Source organism: Gigantopelta aegis, chromosome 10 (genome assembly GCF_016097555.1).
Source record: "Gigantopelta aegis isolate Gae_Host chromosome 10, Gae_host_genome, whole genome shotgun sequence".
Classification (NCBI taxonomy): Eukaryota; Metazoa; Mollusca; class Gastropoda; order Neomphalida; family Peltospiridae; genus Gigantopelta; species Gigantopelta aegis.
Window position 1 is genome coordinate 59,707,284 of NC_054708.1, and position 23,663 is coordinate 59,730,946.

Genomic DNA, 23,663 nt, shown 5'->3' on the forward strand with positions numbered 1-23,663 from the left:
ATATGAAAGATCCCTTGCTGCTAATCGAAGAGTAGCCTATGAAGTGGGTTTTCTATCTCAATATCTGTGTGGTCTTTAACCATATGTACATAAAATAAAATGTGTTGAGTGCCTTGTTAAATAAAACATTTCCTTCCATTCTAATTACTGTCCTGTATACATGCATATAAAATTGCACTTAACAACCGATGACCAAATCATCCAGTTTCTACTTAACAGCCCTTCATCTACATGCAGGATGATACCTAGTGGGAGGGGGTATAGTTGCTTATTCAGAAAAATACGAAAAAGTGGCATTTTTAGTTTAATGTGCCCTTTTTGATAAGCCATAGAAGACTTAGTGTGCTCCGATTCTCTGCCCTTCCCCATTATTTCAAAGAAACCGTCCATATAACCTGTGATATTATTCAGACTATTGTTATGATGGTCTCAAACTGTCAGCTGTTACGATAAAGTTTACCAACTCAATGGTTGCGCTATAATTTCCACAACTCCCGACTTAAAGACGGGTGTGCTCAGATTAACAACTAATGGGTTATACAAGAATTGAGTTGTAAGGGCACTAACACTAGCAACTGGACAGTCTTTTAAGTCGTGACAGCAGAAAGTTGGCCACCTTTGTGCTGGCAGTTAGTAGTCTTAGCCTAGTATTACCACACATTTTGAGAGTACTGTTATAATAAAACAAAAAATTCAAAGACAGTTGTTTATAAATATTTATTGCATTGCATCACAATACAAGCATTTGTTATTTGTATTGTATGTACCAGTCCAAAAAAAATAAAAAATAATATACTGCCTCATTTAGTGTCGATAAATAAATATGTTGCTCATAGTTTGTTAAACCAAGTTGTAAAAGACATTAATGTTTATTAGTTTAGTCCAAGGTGGCTGCGATATTCACAAACTATTGTTACTACAAATTTTGACAATACTGTCATAAATGTTTTTAAAATTCAAAGACAGTTGTTCATAAATATTTACTGTATTGCATCATGACACAAGCATTTATTATACATTATGTATATATATATATATATATATATATATATATATATATATATATATATATATATATATATATACCGGTATATACATACATATACTGACATGTCCAGTGTCAATAAATAAGTAGCTAATACAGGGTAACTTGTTGAAAAGCAAAGATGTTTATTATGCATAAAAACACCAGTTATAACAGACATTACTGTTTATTAGTTCTGAACACACTTTTCACAAATTAGATTACACCATATAATTATCTATAGTCTGAGAACATAATACTAAGCAACAGGGAAAATGCATTAATTTCAACGATGGGTCTTCGCTTTTCAATTTACAGAATTTCGAATGGATTCATGAAAATGCTAAAAAGAAATAGTGCATCTATTTAAAGAGTGTGAAATAACACCCTTAATATAGAAGGGAAAACCCACAGAATAAATGTACCTTTTCTTTCTTTTCTTTCACGGATATTTTATATAATACTATCTACTATAATCCAAATTTTCTAGTTCAATCGGGGGCCACTGCTCTTGGATAGATCATTCTGGAGAACTTGAATATGTACACCAGGGCCCCGTTCCACAAAGTGATCATAGCTACCATATGTACTTAAGGTGATCTTAGCGCTAAGATCGCTTCGTGGAACAGAGCCCAGAAGAGGTATACTTGAGTGTATTGTGGAAGCAAGCATGCATCAAATAACTTGTCTGTCTAGATATTTATGAGTGGTAAAAATAACACGAAGAAGTCATGTTCATGAAGCACATAATGCAAAACAGGAGATGGATTTGGAAAGTGTTTTGGGGGTAGACAGGAGGAGTGCTGACTCAAATTTTAATCTACTAGTCATAATCAGCCAGGACAGTCCACAAAGGGCAGAACTGAGCTAACTAACAACAAAAAAGCAACACTTTAAACAGCATCAAGATCACACTATGAGATATATTTCAATGAAACTTGATGAATGGTATCGCAGAGCCTTGTTTAAATAAAATTATCACTTTTGACCTACATTTCTGTAAAAGATGTGATTAAAAACATTTCAAGATCATTGTACTTTTTTTAATAACCTTTCAGAAATAGTTACCACATAAGACAGAAACAAACAAAAAATATGCTCTAAAACAAATCCATGGTTTTCTTTTTCAGCAGATGTTTTTACAACACAATGTTTTTTTCTACCCATGGACAAATTTGGTTAAACATGTTTTATCCCGCAATCACTGTATACATTGGCAAGCTATGCTCACTAGATAAATCTCAATATTTTCGGTCACTGACCAAAAATGTAGGTCATGTGACATAAGCCTGACTCGACTTGAGTATTCAGTAGTAGATTTTCAATAAACACACTCTTTAAACCATTTGTTTAAGTACAGTAAATACAAATAACTTTTAGTTTTGTGAGAACAATACAAAACTTGTATATTTATTTATGAATTAGAGTTTAGAAACACTTTTTGAATGTGACAGAATGTAGCTAGTGTCTAACTAAGAATGATGTCATGTACTTGTATAATGTCATATGGCAAAGGCCTTACTAGGTTGACAATACTCGATTTGCACACACAAAAATGGACTAAATAATGATTTTCCGACTATTCCTGTAAGAATGCAGGATAAAAGAAATAAATGGTTACTGTCTTAAGATATCGACTTTATCCTGCTCAGGTCGAATGTCGAATGCAGTCGCCATCCTAACCTTCGCAGGATAAAGCCGATACCTTAAGACAGCAACCAGTTATTCCCTATATATATATATATATATATATATATATATATATATATATAACATGCAGAGATGAAAATAACTATGAAGCAAAATTCCAAAGCAGGCTCTTGAAAATTTGGGAGTTATTAGCTTTTCATCAAAGAATATTGCCAGGATCAGTGCATGGATAGCACTAAAATCTGGAATTCTAAAACAAATCCAGAGTTTTTATAATCCTTGATAATCCAACATACTGTGAAATCACTTTTATTCATGGGGGTCTAATCTTTTTGTACTTCGTGGACTAGTGCAGTCAACAAATTTAAGAAATTATAATTTACGTATACATACAATACAAATTTATTATACTATTTTTTCAATCCCCGAATCTGAGTACCTAAAGAATTGTGTATTTTAGTAAAACCATGCGAACTTAAGTCCATGAAAATAATGGATTTCACAGAGCTGATTTCTAGGCTAGTCTCAAAAAGCTGGGACCTTTTTAACAAAGCTCTCTTAGGCTCTCTTAAGTAACATCACATTGTTCTGGCAAGTCATTTCGCATTGCACTGCGAAATCGTAAAGTTACAAGAATTTACTGAATTAGGCCCTTGATGTTTATGTTCTCGTTATAGGTGGGTGTAGGGTGAGCTTAACATTTACACATCTATGAAAGACGTTAGTGGCTGAAACTCAACATATTCTATGCCGCCTTAATGTGTGACAACCAATCAGCTACAACAGTACAGGAGTAGCAACCAATCAGGTTTCATGTCTTATCTTCAGATGACTTTTCACCAGTACTCTTATCCACATTGCTTCTGCTAGGTTTAGAGTGTTTGTGCTTGTTGTACCTGTAAAAGACAACCAAACATAAATAATAAGAGTGATTATTACCCATATGGTTAAAAAATATATTGGTACATATCAAAGTGATACGTCCCACTAAAATGCCAAGTGGGACGTAACACTTTTGACGTCACAGTGACGTCATCAATTGGTGCACTACAACCTTAAAGGAACGATTATGGGTAATAAATAGGCTATTAAACTCGCTATCATTTTGTATCATGTTTATGTCCCTCGTGAAAACATTTTCATTGTCACTCATTAAAGCTCGCGATAACTGAAAAGTATTTCACTCGGGACATAAACATGGTACGAAATGGAAGCTTGTTTAATATCCTATAAATATTAAAGTGATATGATTATGATTAAAGGGAATGTCCAGAATTGCTCCCATTGTAATGTTTATGACTAACATATACTTTTTGACGACTAAAATTACATGTTAAAGACATATTCCTGTTTAAAATAAAAATTTATGCATAAACAAAGAAAGAAAGAAATGTTTTATTTAATGATGCACTCAACACATTTTATTCACAGTTATATGGCATCAGATATATAGTTAAGGATCACATAGATATTGTGAGAGGAAACCCGCTGTCGCCACTTCATGGGCTACTCTTTTCGATTAGCAGTAAGGAATCTTTTATATGTACCATCCCACAGACAGGGTAGTACATACCATGGCCTTTGATATACCAGTCGCGGTGCACTGGCTGGAACGAGAAATAGCCCAATGGGCCCACCGATGGGGATCGAACCCACACCGACTGTGCATTGAGCAAGCGCCTTACCACTGGGCTACGTCTCGCCCCCTGTATAAACAAAGTACTTGTTGTCACTGTAATGTTGGTTATCTTCCAATAATTTTGTATGTACACAAAATATATATATATTAAGGGGGAAAAAAAAGAACAATCATTGATATAAACTTTAGCACACGACCGCAAACACATTGCATATACAGACACTGGTATTCTAAACAAGAAACTGTATTTAGTAGGTAATTTTAGTCGCCAAAAAGGCTGTTAGATGGAAACATGTTACAATGGCTGCAAACTGAGGACAGGTCCTTGTTTAGTGAGAGGATGTCGCTCAGTGGTAGAGTGCTTGTCTAAGATTCATTCCAATCAGTTCCCCATGACTGATATATGACCATGGTATGTGGAAAAGTATATAAACAATTCCTTACTGCTATTTGCTAACTTACTAACTGGATTTTATTTTGGGAGTCGTGCATTAAAAAATGGGAGTCATCTATGATATATTTCTTAAACCACATAATTAACTGAATAAATGTCTTGTTTATATTACATGTATATATTATATTCACTATTCTATCTGTATCATATATATATACATGTATATATTTTTTCTTGTAAATAATTTAGTGCTTTTTTTTCTCTCTCTTTTTTACATACCCTTTGGCTTTTAGTCACCCATTGCTACATGCTAACCTGTTTTGTAACACAGCTTTATCTGTGCAATAACAATGGCATAGGAAGGTGGCAAAAAGTTTGTGTGTGTGTGAGGGGGGAACTAAAAACTTGCGGTTGGTTAACTATTATTAGATATCCGTAAACAGACTGTGCATTCGACATTTTTGCGATTATCTAAATTTAGACAGGGACTGGTACACTACAACAGCCACACTGTTACACTACAACAGTCATACTCAGCTATATGATTATTCCAGTTAAACCGATATTTATTCTGAAACTTCGTAGTCCTTAGGTTTTTAAGTTTAAAAAAAAAAAAAAATTTAATGTAAAAGCGACTGACAGCAGGGAAAAAAACAACAATCAAACAAAAAAACTATACATATAGAGTGAACTGAAAACTTGCGGTTGATATTCGAATACAGACCGCACATTCGACATTGTCACGATGATCTAAATTTAGACAAAGGGACTGGCATGCTATATCAGCCACTGGTTTTTACACTTAAGTTACATTGAACGTACTGATATGGTTGGGAACCAGTTAAACCGCCCGGCTATTTTCGCTTTGAACTTCGTAATCGTTAGGTTTTTATGTATTTAAAAAAAAAAAGTTTAATGTAAAATCGATTGACATTGGAAATATTTTGCGCCAACCATGACGCACAGATTTTATTTAGGAGTATCTGAGGTAAATATTGCATCAAATACGCAGGATTCCTGCGTTTTGTGAAACCCTGGTATTGTATTTTTAATTTCCAATATCAAAATTAAAAACAATTTCAAAAATATATATTATATAAAATTACTTTAAAAAAGAATTTCTGTAAATTATCTCACTTATATAAACAGGTTTGGTGTAGTTAAAAAAAACAAAAAAATCAGAACAAAAACAGAAAAGCAAATAATTTCAATGTAAAATTCATGATTATTATTTACCTCCTCCACACACCTTGTTCGAATGTGCTGTAGTAACAATTCACATATGATCGTTTTGTTGTTTTGTCTAGATTAAAAATCTGAACCTACCTTTCCCACTTTTTGTGGCAAAGCACTGTGAAGTCATCTAACTCAGCAATATCCGTCAGATACTTGGCCAACTCTAACAATTCCGTGTCCGTATTGCGGTTAAAGTGTGCTTTCTTAAATGGTCGGATCTACAACAGAAAAGCAATATGATTAGTTACTTGATGAACTAATAGTTCAGTATCTACACTAAGGAAAAGTCACCTGCTTAGATATCTGGCTAATTAACAATTCAGTAGAGGTTGAAGTGTACTTATTTACATGGATGCATTTACAGCAGATAAACAACCTTTAAAATGAATAAGTGAGTGAGTGATACCTAGTATAAAACATATATTAGATACTGGATGTTAAAAAGGTTTGTTTTGTGTAACGACATCACTAGAGAACACTGATTTATTAATCAGGCCTCAGACCACAATTAATTTTGCTATATGTTTCTATATAGCCTTAGTGGCTATAACATTTTTATTAATATCAGCAGGCCCGTGGATTTTTGTATGTACCTTTGCCTGCCTGGGGGACACATACCCTGAAAAGGACAACCCCTGTTATCTCGCCTTCATGTAAAATTCTTTAATCTCATTGGTTGTTTGCCGTTGGACAAATCCCTTATACACCTGTGGGCGGAGCCAAATTCTCTTATACCACGTCTGTAATTTCCAACAGTTTCCAGCCACCCCAGTTAATGCTAAAGCAATAATTAGATTATAAATAACATTGATCAAGTATACATAATTAATTTAATTTTTACTATAAAATACATTATTTCAATACTTTTAAAAGCTGCAATGTTGAACTTGGCCACCTAATTACGTTAATAAATTGTTAACAATTATTGTCTGGCGTTATTTTGATTATTTGGCTATATGGTTTAACATGTCGGCAAGATAAATTCGTTGTAGAAGCATCTCTCGGGGTATATGGCTTTTTATGTACCCTCTGTGTGCTCTTTTACCCCCTCGCCTTCGGCTCGGGGTAAAAGAACACACAGAGGGTACATAAAAAGCCATATACCCCTCGTGATGCTTCTACAACTTATATTGTCCAGCTCTTTCTCCCAGCATATTGGTTTAAACAAACACACCCTCTAAACCAGGCCGGAGTACACCCATTTTACACAAAAAGCACTACTTTTGCATGGGCCGGAATTACCACAAACAAGTCTTCAATGTCAACAAGTTACACATGTTTACAAACTACATGCTCTCCCCTGTCACTTCAGTCAAACAGTTGCCACTTCATAGCTGTCTGCCATGAAATAATCACAGTCAAACAGCAGACTACTTGCGCGGTCAAATTTCCGGATTTTGGACAACCAAATGGGAAGATAACTGTAATCTGAGGCCATCATCAGCTATTGGATGTCAACCATTTGGTAATTTTTACAGTCTTAGTAGTAAGGATTCTTTTATATGCACCCTCCCACAGATAGGATAGCACATACCATGGCATTTGGAATGAGTAATAGTCCAATGATCAACCACACATCAAGTGAGCACTTTACCACTGGGCTATGTCCTCACCCCCGAGTGAATGAAGTGAGTGAAGTGAGTAAGTGAATGAGTAAGTGAATGAAGTGAGTAAGTGAATGAAGTGAGTAAGTGAATGAAGTGAATGAAATGAGTAAGTGAATGAAGTGAGTAAGTGAATGAGTAAGTGAATGAAGTGAGTAAGTGAATGAGTAAGTGAATGAAGTGAGTAAGTCAATGAGTAAGTGAATGAAGTGAGTAAGTGAATGAAGTGAGTAAGTGAATGAAGTGAGTAAGTTAATGAGTAAGTGAATGAATGAATGAAAAATATAAAACATATATTAGATACTGGATGTCAAAGTCAGTGAATAAATCGACACCACGTTCAGATAACAAGCCAATTCTAACAGTTTAGTATCCTCGTAAGGATTAAAGTTGGGTTTATAACAGGTAAGCAGCGACAAGGTTAGACACCAGGCCAACTAATAGTTCAGTGACTCCAGTGTTAAATGGTTGAATTTACAACGGATAAACAGGTCACACTCACATTTTGTTAACATGCCCATATCTAGTTACGGGTCAGACGTGATTCCTGAGCAGGATGTTCCGACTTGCACTGGAGATTTTGTTCAGGCCAGATGTACTTAGGTAAAATTATGCTTTCAGGGCTTCTAGATTATGGTAGCCCCACTCCCATGGCTTGTGATATTCACTGTTGGGTTAGTAAATAACTACTATCACCATGCCCAACGGCTAGTGAATTTTGTATTGTCAAATGCTACGTTTAAGTCTATTTTGTAAATATGAATATCCTCTCTTCGCCCCCCCCCCCCCCCCCCAATCTAAGGGGGTTTTAAGCTCTATCTCTCTCTCTTTAGGTGACATATTTGATTATTGCTATTAGTAAAATTGTATTTACTTAAAAGTAGGGCTAGTGAATTTTTAATCATGGCTAGTACATTTTTTAAATCATTGATCCCGTGGCTAGTGGATTTTTATAAAAATTCTAGAAGCCCTGGCTTTCCTAAATTGTCAGATCCAGAACAGACAAGCAATAAATATATAGAATACAGAGTTCGACAAATCCGCTAGCCCGACGCCCGTGGCTAGTGGTTTTTAAGTTCGGGCTAGTGAGAAACGCAAAACCACTAGCCCCTGCGGGCTAGTGGTTTCCCCCCTCGTCATCGCTCGATCGTGGGTTTTTTGTTTTCTTTCATTCTTTTTCTCTCGGCTGAAATTTCGTTTAATAAATTTGATTGTGACGTTTGTCATCGAATAATATCAACAACGCAATGAGTATATAATAATAATCCACTTGAGCTAGGTCTGCAAACTGCAGTAACATGCTATCTCTACATCGTCACAGTTACAGCATGCATTGTTTACCTTTCCCTTTCAAGTTTCTGGCACAGGAAATAAAGTCTAATGACATGCGTGTTTTGATTGGTTAGACACGTCACGTGGTCGTTAATCTCGCACGTTTTAGGCTAAGAACTTGGAAATCATCAATCGCGACGACAGGTTAATCTCAATCAAGTAAACCCCAGCCATGCTTTGAATTTCAGTGTTTGTTTTATTTACCTATTGTTTTTTAATTTAACACTTCGCTAACATGTGGTTATCGGCAATCAGGAAAACAATTTACTTTAATGGTAACCGCATATGCAATGACTCGGCTTGGCCTATTACGTGTAGCGGTTTGGATAAAACGTCATAGCTGCCGATACAAGATAATACCTAAACGGATTAGATGTCGCCGTTATATTCTTTTGATATCGGTCTGACACGGGATAATGCCCTGTATTTGGCATCACCGTTCCTGGCGACACTGTCGTACCCTCATTTAAATTTAATTATTTTGATAGTGTTTTTAGATACCAACCAAGAGTTTGCTCAATTAATTTTCCCCGGGGGGGGGGGGGGGGGGGGAAAAAACAAAAAACAGGACAATGACGATGGATCACACTTGACAAAAGACAAAACGTACGACACGACAAAAAACTGAAAGTTACAACATGATTTAAGTGTTTGTTTTATTTTACTGTTATACTCGTAAATGTGTAATGTTACAAAAATTATATAAAAATCCAGTTATAATTGATCAGGAATTTGGGCTAGTGCTTTATCTTGGTGGGCTAGTGGTTTTCACAAACCCACTAGCCCTGTGGCTAGTGACTTTTCAAAATATTTGTCATACTCTGAAGAATACTACTCATTTTCACTTGATATAAATTTTTATGAAACGCATGAACTTCCCATGGTATCTGACCTCACTTTCATTCAATCAGATACCATGGGAAGTTCACGAGTTTCCTAAAATTGTTATCAAGCAAAAATGAGTGTGTTATTTTATTCATAACCCAGATATTAGATAACATAAAATTTAACAATTACTTAAAACACACTCGACGAGACATGCAAATGTACACAGCTAAGACCAGTGAAGATGACATCACTTACCGAAATGAGTACAAAACTTTTACGACACACCCAAATGTTCACCAGGTGGGTAATAATATACTTCACCATCTTTCACAATCAACTATTACATTAAATGCTTAATGTAAAACAGTTAGGCAACCTAGCAAACTTAACTGTTTGTAGATTTGTAATGAAGTTTCCAATAAAAATATGAAACAAGAGTACCGGTGAGGTACATGATACGCCCATCAGGAGTTTGATGGAAAACCATACGATGTTCAGAATATACATAAATTATTTGATTTATTTGTACCACAGTGACCTAGTAATTCTATGTGACACACCACCATCCCAAGCTGTTCCTACATGTGAGGTTTGATGGTCCTGTATGCATCTGTATGCAAGATATGGTCTGCACAAGGATTTACTGTTATGTGCAGTAGACCGTGAAAAGTAGGCCAGTGACCTAGTAATAGTATGCGACACATTGCCATCCCAAGCTGTTCCTACATGTGAGGTTTGATGGTCCTGTATGCAAGATATGTTCCGGACAAGGATTTACTGTCATGTACAGTAGACTATAAAAAGTAGGTCACAGTGACCTAGAAATACTATGCGACACACTGCCATCCCAAGTTGATTCTACATGTGAGATTTTATAGTCCTGTTTGCATCTGTATGCAAGATATGTTCCGGACAAGAAAAAGTTAACAGACGGACGTACAGACGTACTGAGTAGCTTTGAATCAGTAACCAGCATAAAGATAGTAGTACCTTGAGACCTGACTGTGGGTTCATAATGAAGTTCCTACGTATATCGTCAAACATGATTGTGTTTTTCGCTGACCACTGGTTGAACTTTCCCCAAATCACACCTAGTGGCTTCACCTGAAAACAAATAAACCAAAGAGCAAATACAGCAATACTGCCATTGTGATATTTACATAGGATATCCCCATCCCAACTGATGTACTTTGCTTTGTTTAATGATACCACTAGCGCACATTAACTTGTTTTAAAGAGCAAATACAGCAATACTGCCATTGTGATATTTACATAGGATATCCCCATCCCAACTGATGTACTTTGCTTTGTTTAATGATACCACTAGCGCACATTAACTTGTTTTAAAGAGCAAATACAGCAATACTGCCATTGTGATGTTTACATAGGATATCCCCATCCCAACTGATGTACTTTGCTTTGTTTAATGATACCACTAGCGCACATTAACTTGTTTTAAAGAGCAAATACAGCAATACTGCCATTGTGATGTTTACATAGGATATCCCCATCCCAACTGATGTACTTTGCTTTGTTTAATGATACCACTAGCGCACATTAACTTGTTTTAAAGAGCAAATACAGCAATACTGCCATTGTGGTATTTACATAGGATATCCCCCTCCCAACTGATGTACTTTGCTTTGTTTAATGATACCACTAGCGCACATTAACTTGTTTTAATGAAGTGTCAGCTGTTGGGTGTCAAACTGTTAATAATTCTGAGTGCACTTTTCCTCATAGGACAGAAGATAGTGATATACCAATTGCTAGGCATCAATTAATATAGACAGAAACTAAAAAAATGAAATCTATAAATGCAAACCAAGAAATGATATACTTCAATGAATGATATGTGAGCTTCTCATACAATACCCCAATGCCAATATATTTTTGTATATACACCAGTTATAAATAACTCCATTTTGGTGTATATACACTAAATGTACACAAATGACACTGTGTTTTCGCATGCACACTAATTACTATCAACAGTTCCATATTTTGGTTGGCTGTGCCTAAACCGTTCTTCAATAATATGATATTTTGGTGTATGTACATTAACCATACCTCAATGATTGCACATTTTGATGTGTACCCTAACTCAGTGAATCCATATTTTGATGTACACTAACCCTAACTCATTGAATCCATATTTTAATGTAGACTAATCATACCCCGATGACTCCATATTTTGATGTACACTAACTGTATTTTTGTGGATGTACACTAACCACACCTCTATGACACCATTTTTTGGTATATGAACATTAATCATGTCTCAATGACACATTTTAGCATATGTAAACAAAACATACCCAACTGACTCCACATTTTGGTGTATGTACACTAATCATACCTCAGTTACTCCGTATTTTGGATTAATACATACACTACCGGTTATAAAAGTTCAAAGATGTATTAATTATACCTCAATGACTCCATATGTTGATGTATTTACTCTAATCACACATCAATAATTCAATATTGTGGTGTATGTACACTAATGATACCTCAATAACTCTGTATGTACACTGATGATACCTCAATAACTCTGTATTTTGGTATATGTATACTAATCATACCTCAATAGCTCTGTATGTACACTAATCATACCTCAATAACTCCGTATTTTGGTGTATGTACACTAATCATAGCATCACTGTCGAGATAGAAACTGATTTTGTAGTTGGGGTTGCCTTCCACGCCAAGACCTTTCATCTTTGTCTCAATCCATTTCATTCCAGTTGCCGCTACCAAGAAAAATATGACAATAATCAAACATTTTGTGAAAACAAAAACTCCCCACAAAAATAAAAACCAGTAACCATAGTGAAAAAAAAAAAAATATATATATATATATATATATAGATAAAATAATCAATCATGTTCTTTTGTTAAAATAAAAAGAAATAATGTACATAGTGCCCTCTCAGTTAAATGGTACAGCATTCATTGTTCTTTCTCTCAACTCCTTCAGTCTTACATTAAAACCTTTGTCAAGCGAAAAGGTCTATACAAAGAGTGCTTATTTCATAGGCTATTCATAGAAAGTATCTTGTGTGGCATTAGGAAAACCATTCCTCGTTATCAAGACTATGTGGAGTTCTATGTTGTTGCCCATTGTCCACGCTGGCCCAAGACGAGTTATTGTCTTGCTGTTATGACGCACTCAGCACATTGTATGTACAGTTATATGGTGTCAGACATATGGTTAAGGACCATACAGATAGTGAGAGAGGAAACCCACTGTCGCCACTTCATGTGCTATTCTTTTTGATTATCAGCAAGGGATCTTTTATATGCACCATCCCACAGATAGGATAGCACATACCACAGCCTTAGATATACCAGTCATGGTGCACTGGATGGAACGAAAAATAGCCCAATGGGCCCAATGGGAATCAATTCTAGACTGACCACGCATCAAGCGAGCGCTGTACCACTGGGCTACGTCCCACCCCTTACTTTCACAAGATGCAAAACAAATTTGTGATGGATTGTTGGTGATACTCTTCAATGCAGATGTGACCCAAATTACTTCTTTTTTTTACAGATGGAAGAAAAATGGTGACTGAAAGAAACAAAGGTTTTCAACCAGAAATGGCAGAACTAAGAGAAAGAAATATGTCAGTGAGAGAATGGAAATGAAAATTGTTTGTGATTCAGTTAATATAATAGCACATCTTGTAGGTCATGATATACATAAAATCAGTATATAACAGGGTGTGAAAATACCTACACCAAATAACAATGTCATAATCGGCATACGCTGATGCAAGGAACTCATGCAGATAGGGACGCATCAACTCAACTACATTTTCAGCAACAGATCGGTGGTCTGAAACAATCCAAGATGTCAACTGTTAGTAAAACAAAATAATAATACAGCTGCATTTTATTAGTACTACAAACGCTACTAAATTTAGTGTAGTCATTATTGTGGCAAATAAATTTAATAAATTTTGCTGTTTCTTAATTCTTCTAGTCAGTCTTTTAACTTGTTCGTTTTTAACATGGTTAATTAATAATTATAATTCAAACCTAATGTTTGCTTGTATTAGATTAATGTTTAATAAACAAGTTTTAAAATATTATACACCCATCTAATTATACTTTTATATGAAAGCAAATTTTATTTAAAATACGAAAATTACAATAAAAAAAATTAAAAGAAGAAAATATGAATGGCTAATACACAACTTGATCTATGTAAAGCTAGTTTTATAGAAAACAGTTTTACCAAACAGAGTGTAATCTATGTCCAACACCAGCAATTTCTTTCCAGGTCGAGGGTCATTCAGGATTTTTATCTTGTACTCCTTCACACGTCTTTCCACCTTGCTCAGAAACTCCTCTCTGAAACATGACCATATATACATTGTACAACACCAGTGTATACTATATCACAACAGTAACCATCCACAACTGACACTACTGGAAAGAAAATCAATATACAAATTTCACACAAAAATTGAATGAATGAATGAATGAATGAATGAATGAATGAATGAATGAATGAATGAATGAATGAATTTAACAACCCCCCAGCACAAAAGAATTGGGTGTCAGTGTAAGGTAAATGAATGAATGAATGACACACAAGTGGTGTGGCATTTCATTTTAACTTTATTTATGTATACCGGCCTCGGTGGCGTCGTGGTTAGGCCATCGGTCTACAGGCTGGTAGGTACTGGGTTTGGATCCCAGTAGAGGCATGGGATTTTTAATCCAGATACCGACTCCAAACCTTGAGTGAGTGCTCCGCAAGGCTCAATGAGTAGGTGTAAACCACTTGCACCGACCAGTGATCCATAACTGGTTCAACAAAGGCCATGGTTTGTGCTATCCTGCCTGTGGGAAGCGCAAATAAAAGATCCCTTGCTGCTAATTGGAAAGAATAGCCCATGAAGTGGTGACAGCGGGTTTCCTCTCAAAATCTGTGTGGTCCTTAACCATATGTCTGACGCCATATAACCGTAAATAAAATATGTTGAGTGCGTCGTTAAATAAAACATTTCTTTCTTTCTTCTTATTTATGTATATCCAACATTCATTTCAGTAGAGACATGTTTCACAAATCAAGACAATTTTTATACATAAACACTTTTTAAGGATGGTCTTGAGAAGTATTTAACACAAACGGGCACACGTGAACACACACCACACATGAACACACACACCACATATATATGTACAACCATAAACACATGCAAACACACCACATATGAACATACCACATGAACACACACCACACACATACAACCATAAACACACCACATATGAACATACCACATGAACACACACACACCACACATACAACCATAAACACATGCAAACACACCACATATGAACATACCACATGAACACACACACACCACACATACAACCATAAACACATGCAAACACACCACATATGAACATACCACATGAACACACACACACCACACATACAACCATAAACACATGCAAACACACCACACTTCACATACACCACACATACAACCATAAACACATGCAAACACACCACACGTGAACACACACCACACTTCACATACACACACATATTCACACATATTCACACACACACACACACACACACCTGCTTTCAATAGCAATTTCCTCTTCTTCAATGTCAAAGTCATTGATAACTTCAGGAATATCTGACGGAGGCTCTGCTACTTTAGCCTGCAAGAAGTAAAACAATAACAGCATGGGTAAAACAATATTTTCATATATAAGACTATTCAAATACCATTGTTAAACCATTCTCTTTCCTACCAGCATACTATGGCTGTGATACTAAAGTCATGGTGTGTGCTATGCTGTCTCCACCAGCCTCAGTAGTGTCATGGTTAAGCCATCGGACATAAGACTGGTAGGTAATGAGTTCGCAGCCCGGTACCAGCTCCCACCCAGAGCGAGTTTTAACGACTTAATGAGTAGGTGTAAGACACCCTCTTTTCTCTCACTAACAGCTAACCCAGTTTTGGATAGACAGCCCAGATAGCTGACGTGTGTGCAATGGACAGCATGCTTGAACCTTAATTGGATATAAGCATGAAAATAAGTTGAAATGAATAAATATGCTGTCTGTAAAATGTAGAGAGAAAAGACCACTTGCTGCTAAAGAGATGAAGAAGAAGGTTTCATTTATCATTCTACAGACAACACCACTACAATTACAGAAAAACTCCTCTAAACCAGACACCCACAGGACCAAGTAAAATGTCTGGTTGTAAATGTATCCAGTTTAGACAGGTTCTGTTCTGTACTGCTGTTTAAAAAAATAAAACATGAAACAAATCTGGGTTTGAGGGAATTACAGTTTACCGAGGGAATTACAGTTTACTGAGGGAATTACAGTTTACTGAGGGAATTACACTTTACTGAGGGTCTGGTTTTTGAGGGGCTTCACTGTATATTCATTTGGTGACACAACTTAAACCTCTTTTCACATCTAAGCTTTAATATTTCCTAATTTACATGTATTCATTATCCATCATAAAAGGATCAATATTTCAGTTAGCAAGTGTTTTTGAGTGCAAAACAGCTGGAAATTATCAGTTTATTAGTATATGAGGAAATATATACACACAAGGAAGGCAAACAGATTTATTTTTTCTTTAAAGAGACTGTGCTGAAGTTGCAGCCATTGAAGATGTTTACAATAACAGAGCCTAGCTTGTTGGCAAATACTATTTCATACTAAATACATTTTCTTGTTTAGAATACCAGTGTCTGTATATGGAATGTGTTTATGGTCATATAATAATGTTTGTAGCACTCAGTTTTTACTTTAATTTGTGATATATACGAAATTATTGGGAGGTAAAATCTGGTTTGGGCTACTACAAGCATTAGGACAACAACACACACCTTGTAAATACAGACACTGATATTTTAAATAAGAAAATGTATTTAATTTGTATGTTACGTCATCGAAAAGGCTCTATTAGTCGAAAACATTTTATGATGGTTGTAAACTCAGGACTGTCCCTTTAATATTTCAAAATGATAAATTCTGCCATTACTGGTACTTTGTCAAATTAGGGCAATATAGACAATAAATACAAGTACCAGTTCATCTTCTGTTGAACCAATCAGCATAATCTTGGAATTTGGTTTCAGCTTTAGAGATGACAAAATCAGATCATCCGTCAACTGGTTACCTTGGGACCGACAGAAAACAAAGTTCATAGTCAAAAACCAAAATAACAACAGCATAACCATTACAACATAAAAATATCACATGTAACAACTGGTGCCTTAAAATAAAATATCAGTCACATTTATATTTGGCATCAAAGTTCACAAAATAAATAAAAACAAACACAATAGTGCATGTATAATATATCACAGTTTTAATGACATATCATATATATAATTTCATGTAAAACAAGCATCTGAGAGTACTGCTAAAGCAATACATGTCCCCTACCGAATTCAACAATGTTTCGTATTTCCTAAATTTTGGGGTCAAAAGTGTGTCAATCACGCTTTCCAGACGGTTCGTCCTCAAAACGTTTCGTCCACTGTACAATTCGTCCACCCACCTCGGACAATTCGTCCGCTCGATTACAACATTTAGACCAATAAATCTAAAATGATATTTCTTAGCTATTGAAATGGTCAGTTATTTTTGTTTTGTGGTAAACTACTATAGCATATGAAACGAACTAAATGTGAGTGGCACTATCAGCTTGTTATTGTCTGTCTGTGTCCATTAAGGCCTAGTACTTTATTCATATATATATATATATATATATTGTTATTCAAATTGCTCTTTAATTACACCTATAATTCTGACATACTATTTAGAAAACAAAGCTAGTAACTAAACCAAAATTTCGTCATTTAGGTCTCACTACACAGATGTCATCTGCCATTGAAACCCATGTTAAACTGCCCAACTTCAAGTGAAGACTGCCAAAAGAACGGGTTCTTGTTGGCACTAACAACATACACCATTGCAAACATACATTATATAAGCATTTATTTTCACTCACAAATTGAGAACATTTCCGTCTCAGTTTTTTGCTATATGACCGCATCTGGCTGTAGTACCAGTCCGAACAGGTGGTTCATTAACCGATTCACTCCGGCTGTCACTTGCGCTATATACCCATGTCCCAAAAGGTCGATGCACAATATTACAAAATAACATGGTTAAAATACAGCCAGAAGGCTTACCATTAAACATACATATTGTTTTAATTCTTCACCATTTCCTAGAAGTGAATATGTGAACCATAACATGTATCACAATTAGGAACTATAGTGGACCGTGATGAATGAATTCTTACCCGGAAGTGATCTGTGTAGTGAGACCATATGTCAAAAATGCCAACCAACCAACCAATAAACAATGATATTATCTCCATTTTGCTACCAAGTTCCAGCCAAGTTTTAAAAAAAATTTTTATCCCACTGCCCTCTTTCCTTTCTCTACTTTTTGAATTCGATCTCATTTCTTCCCAATCTGGCAATTCTTCCTATCTTTCAACTTCTTTCACTGTCCACCTCCACATCCCAGTCCTTGTCTCTCCAACTACGATAGGTGCTTGTCTCTTGTAGCTCTATCTGTGTCACACACCTGCCATTCCCCATCAGCTTTTAGCTGTGGGCTTAGTCTGACCACTTTGGGGAGTGTTCAGTAGTTACTTCTGGCATTGTTAAGAGGCACTTAATTGTAACCACCTACTATGCACCCCTACTAGTTACCGGTGGTCGTTAGTGCCGTAGGTCAGACCAGCTTTATTAGCGGCAGAGGAAGAGGATGCCAGGTGGGTGCAGGGAAATACACAGAGACTGCACCCATGGAGGAAGTTCTAAATTTAACTACAAAAATTATAGTGGACGGATTGTCCATGAACAATTTTTAGTTGTGGACGAATCGTCTCAAGTTCAATAGTGGATGAATTTTTAGTCCAGAGGACGAATCATCTGCATCCCTCAATCACCAGGAAAGTTAAACTTGATCAGTAACAGCACATAATAAAGCTATATACAAAACATCAGCTAAATATCTCAATATCTCAAGGCATTCTAAAAAAAGATCCGAAAAGCTATGTGGAACAGACGGACAGACGGACAGGACAGAAATGAAACCTACAGTCCCGTCTGGTTGGACCGGTAGGGGACTAATAAACCATAGTGCTGAAATTGGGTGAAAAGTTGAAAAAAGCATCCCTGTACATCTAAAGCAGTGTTGTATATAGTAGCAGCAGGTTTCATTTCTCTCGGAAAAATGTAGCGCATTTCCTCCGACGACGAATCCGAATCACCAAATGTTTGACATCCAATAGCCAATGATTAATAAATCAATGTGCTCTAGTGGTGTTGTTAAACAAAACAAACTTTTAACTTTGTTTTAATAGGATGTACAAGTAGTTCAGTGGTAAACCTCTCGTCATCAGTAGATCCTAGTTCATCAAGATTAACCATAACCTTGAATATAAGCACTTGCATTCGAGATTATAATCTTGAAGAACTACAGTAGACCCATCAGGTTTTCTCTTAATACTTATCCCAACCAGTCTTGTATGACTAGCATATTAAGCTGTGGTATGCACTGTCCTGCCAATGAAAACGTGTATAAAAGATATCTTGCTGTTAATCAGTAGCCCAAGTGTAGCCTATGTGACATGTCACATAATATATGGTAGAAGCATTTTTAAGTGTCAAATAATTGACATATTAAACATCAACAATAGAGTTTAAAATGTCCAGAGGTGCCATTAAACAAAGACTGTCATTTTAAACTTCATATGATGATAATGCGAATTACATAATAAATGTGCAGGTGTATGGAAAGAGGAATATGGTGAAAATATGTTGAAATAAGCTAAACAAACCCTCTCTGCTTTAACACGTTCTTTCACCTTTAATTTTAAAACCAAGAAGCTTCTGCCTCTCTGGTAAAACGCTAGTTGCTTTGTATATGGCATTTTTCAAGTCTGCCACTGTATCAACATCTAGAAGTCCTGTTATTTTGTGTTCATTTTTCTGAAACTTTACAATCAAATCTCCCACTTCGGACATGTTTATCGGCTTGACGGTATCTATTGCTAGTATTGGTACGAAGCCGTACAAATTTTCTATGTTGAGTCATTTTACACGTGGACCGGCTAGATGTTTTCCTCACGGTAAAAACAATTCACATCCATTGGCGTAGGGATTTTAAAATTGTACTCATAATTTATTTGATACTGTCTATTTTATCTATTTTGCGTTGTGATATTTGAAAATTAATTAAAATAGATTTTTAAAAATGTCCACGATTTAGCTAACCAGGTGCGTGTGCGGGGGGGGGGGGGGGGGGAGGTAAAGGGCATGTGTTTGTTGGGGTGGAACCTGTAGCGCTCATAGCGATTTTTTTTTCTTACTTAACAGAACAGCAGCTAGGTTTGAATTATTAACATAGGCCTACTTTGATGCTAAACTTAATATCATTTTTAAAGTGCCAAAACCAACTCTCCCCAGCTAGAGGTCAACTCGCCACCAAACTGTTTGGTCAACTCGCTCCACTGTTGGTCAACTCGACCCTATTCCATTTTAGGGAGCGATTTGTAGCCCAAAGGTAAAGCGTTCGCTTGATGCGCGGTCGGTCTAGGATCAATCACCGTCAGTGGACCCATTGGGCTATTTCTTGGTCCAGCCAATGCTCCACAACTGGTGTAACATTGGGTTTCCTCTCTCAGTATATGTGTGACCCTTAACCATATGTCTGACGCCATAAATAAAATGTGTTGAGTGCATCGTTAAATAAAACATTTCCTTCCTTCTATTTCATTTTATTGTCCATACATTTTTTACGCATTATTAAAAGTGGACGACTACTACTTTGGTGTGCCCCCACCCGTTACCGACCCTAGTCGGGTTGCTGGTGTTCTTTTGCACTTGACAGCGCGGGCTGTCCCTCCTCCTACCCACCGGCGGATCCAGATGGGGTCACAAAGGTCACGTGACCCCACCCACACCTTTTTTAAGGATTTTTTTTTTCCTTCTGTTTTTAAATTTCATCATCCTTAATATACAACACTTTGAAAGTGTGTCTCTGTGCGCCATTTAAAATTTTCCCCAAAAGCATGTCGCCGAATTCCCTACAGATCTTTCTTTTGGGAGTTCGGCTAATTTATATTCGACAAATGTAAACTGCCCTTTTTTTTCTTTTTTTTTAGAATTTTGTGACTCCCCTTCACAAAATCCTGGATCCACCCAAGTCACTCACCCCAAATCCTTCCTGTCCTGGACGGAGGAGCCGGCATGGGTCAACACCTGCGCCCATGACAGGCGTGCACTACAATCGACAGCTTGCTCTGGATGTGCACGATAAACCCTTAAACCAGACTAGACTTTGATGTGCCATTTTATTGATATTAGCGCAAAACTCCACTATTATGACCACTTGTGGGCCATATTTATTCATTTCATTTCAAGTTATTTTCGTGATTATATCCAATTAAGGTTCAAGCACGCTGTCCTGGGCACACGCCTCAACTACATGGGCTGTCTGTCCATCATCTATGACAGTGTGTTAGTTGTTAGTGAGAAAGAAGAGAGTGTGAGCCGGTATTGGGCTGCGAACCCTGTACCTACCAACCTTATGCCCGATGACTCAACACGACACCACCGAGGCCGGTAAGGATAGGTCATATTAAAACGTGTGACGGTCGATCTAGCCTAACCCCCGTATAAATTTTGGTTTTGGGGCGAGTTGACCTTCTCCCAGTTAGAATGGGTTTCGCTCTAAACAACAAACCGGCCTGGTCTATCGATAACCACTAAGAACTAACCATTAATCCACTAACTTGGGACAGACAGTCCAGATATCTGAGGTGTAGGCCTATGCCCAGAAAAGCGTGCATGAACCGTAATTGGATCAAAATCGACGGAAAAAAAAAGAAATGAAAATAAACAACTGAGCAGTTCAGACTGAGCTGTAAAGTAAGTACGCTCCTAGTGCATGATTTTCATGTCAGTCTTTGATGCTGTTGGCACTGACAATGTGCCGTTGTCGAACAAATAGCCATTTCATTTATTAATTCAGCGACTGTAAACATACACGTGACTTCCGTGTTTTAATGGCGTCCTCCTCTATCTTGGTCTAGAATTACCAAAATGTCATCACCAGTAGTGTTGCAGGTGACAGTTAAAACGCATACTTTATAAGTTAAATGCCAAAATAGATTATAAACAGTGTAGTATTTATAACCGATCGTGTAAAGGTTTCAATGTCGCAAATAATTGTCCATTTAATCAGTTTTGGACCACATGCAATGATGCATAGTAACAAAATATCAACCTGTAAACTAAAAGAAAATAATATCAGCTGTTAGCAATTTGCAACATAGCATTACATCAGTCTAAACAATACAATTTTTACTGTATGACATTATCATTATGATATGTGTTGTCCTGTTACTGCAGTAGATAGACTTTTTTTTGTCAGAATTAGCAAATATTTGGCATCCAATAGCTGATGGTTCATTAATCAATCAATCAATCAATCAATCAATCAATGTGCTCTATTTGTGTCTTTAAAAAAATAAAACTTTATGATTGTACGATGCTGTCCGATGTATTGGCACAACTTGATTACCGAAGAGTATCAGCAACAAAAGTTTGTTGCAGTATCATTCAAACGTCATACACAATTCACATACAAATTAAAAACATTTCTCATTATTACAAACATTACAACTTGTATAGTTCAAATTATACATATAAAATATTTTTTCCATTAAGATGTCTAATTTTTCATAATGACATCATTTTATTAAAGGATTGCATTCAGTTTTTACTGTCATTATCCAGTTGGAATTTTGTAAATAATATAATAGAATTTGAAATTTTTAATTATAGTAATTTATTAACTTTGAATTGAAATAATTTAAGTAATATTTCATTGCGTGAGAGCCAGAAGGACGTAAGTGCATCAAAATTCATTTTTAAAAAGCAGAGATAATGAAGGAAAACTGTTTTTCTTGATCAGTAGTTAAGATGTCGAATTTCTTTTAATGACAATGAAAGCTGAACATATTTATGATTTCTTTGTATATTTGCAGTATTTATAGCATATTAGGTGTTTTAATTATTTGCTTAAATAATTGTACTTATGACAATTATTCATGATTGAATTAAATGTGTCACTTATGACCAACAGTATATATCAAGTAAATTTGAATATTTATTCTGAAAGAACCATCACTTCTAAAACATTTCAGTTTTGCAAATCACATATTTATTTTTAAAAAGGAGAAAGCTTGTAAATAGAACATAGAACATTCAAAAAGGAATACAAGTAGAAGTACGTATTAATAAAATCACTGCTTAAACAAAATCAATCTAATTAAAATTAGCTCCACTATTACATGTGGATCTAACAGCAGTCCGTTGGAGCTCATGTCCAGTTGACCTTTCATTCGACCAATCAAAACCTTACTTGCAAAATCATGCCAGTTATTTAAAAAGAATTTGAAAACATTCGGGATTATGCGAGGGTATACAAAATGCTTCGGGTGAATTACGAAGTATGCCGGAAACTAATTTCAATATAACATTTTATATAAAATTTGTTTCAAGACGAAAAAAAAACCTGTGATGGTATAGCCATAAAATCTGTTTATACTAGTATACAATCCAGAGTTTATTACTGCACTTTCCCCCCTGTTTTTATAATGTTGAAATAGACCAACAAGTTCGCCTATTACATAAATAGTCTCGCCCAATCTTTTTTTAGAATTTGTATGCTCCCGAATAACGCTATAAACGGTGAAGTGTAATTGGTCAATATTTGAATTGTTATTTATAGATGAAATGTCACCTGGACTTGGGAATCCACGCAATGCTGTTAGATCTACCAGGGTAGACCCAGTAGAGCTAATTTTAATCAGATTGAAAAAAAATATTACGTGAAAAAAGTTAGTACCCAAATATTTCTGCAGAATTTTT

At 35.9% G+C, this 23,663-nt stretch overlaps 2 protein-coding genes across 3 annotated transcripts in view; one reads left to right on the forward strand and one right to left on the reverse strand.

Moving 5' to 3' along the window:
- Nucleotides 1-2,720: 2,720 nt before the first annotated feature.
- On the reverse strand, nucleotides 2,721-19,774 carry LOC121383472 (ubiquitin-like domain-containing CTD phosphatase 1). The gene is made up of 9 exons (XM_041513541.1): nucleotides 19,592-19,774; nucleotides 16,788-16,879; nucleotides 15,310-15,395; nucleotides 13,951-14,066; nucleotides 13,450-13,548; nucleotides 12,324-12,460; nucleotides 10,698-10,811; nucleotides 6,034-6,161; nucleotides 2,721-3,570 (listed from the first exon to the last, which is right to left on the reverse strand). The coding sequence occupies exons 1-9, from the start codon at nucleotides 19,749-19,751 to the stop codon at nucleotides 3,486-3,488; spliced, it is 1,017 nt and encodes a 338-aa protein (XP_041369475.1). The 5' UTR covers nucleotides 19,752-19,774; the 3' UTR covers nucleotides 2,721-3,485.
- A 2,013-nt stretch (nucleotides 19,775-21,787) lies between these two features.
- The window catches only part of LOC121382843 (huntingtin-like), a 78,649-nt gene continuing 76,773 nt past the window's right edge, over nucleotides 21,788-23,663 (forward strand). For both annotated transcript variants that reach the window (XM_041512471.1, XM_041512472.1), the window contains exon 1: nucleotides 21,788-21,854. The gene's annotated coding sequence lies outside the window, so the exon portion shown is untranslated. The remainder of the gene's footprint in view (nucleotides 21,855-23,663) is intronic.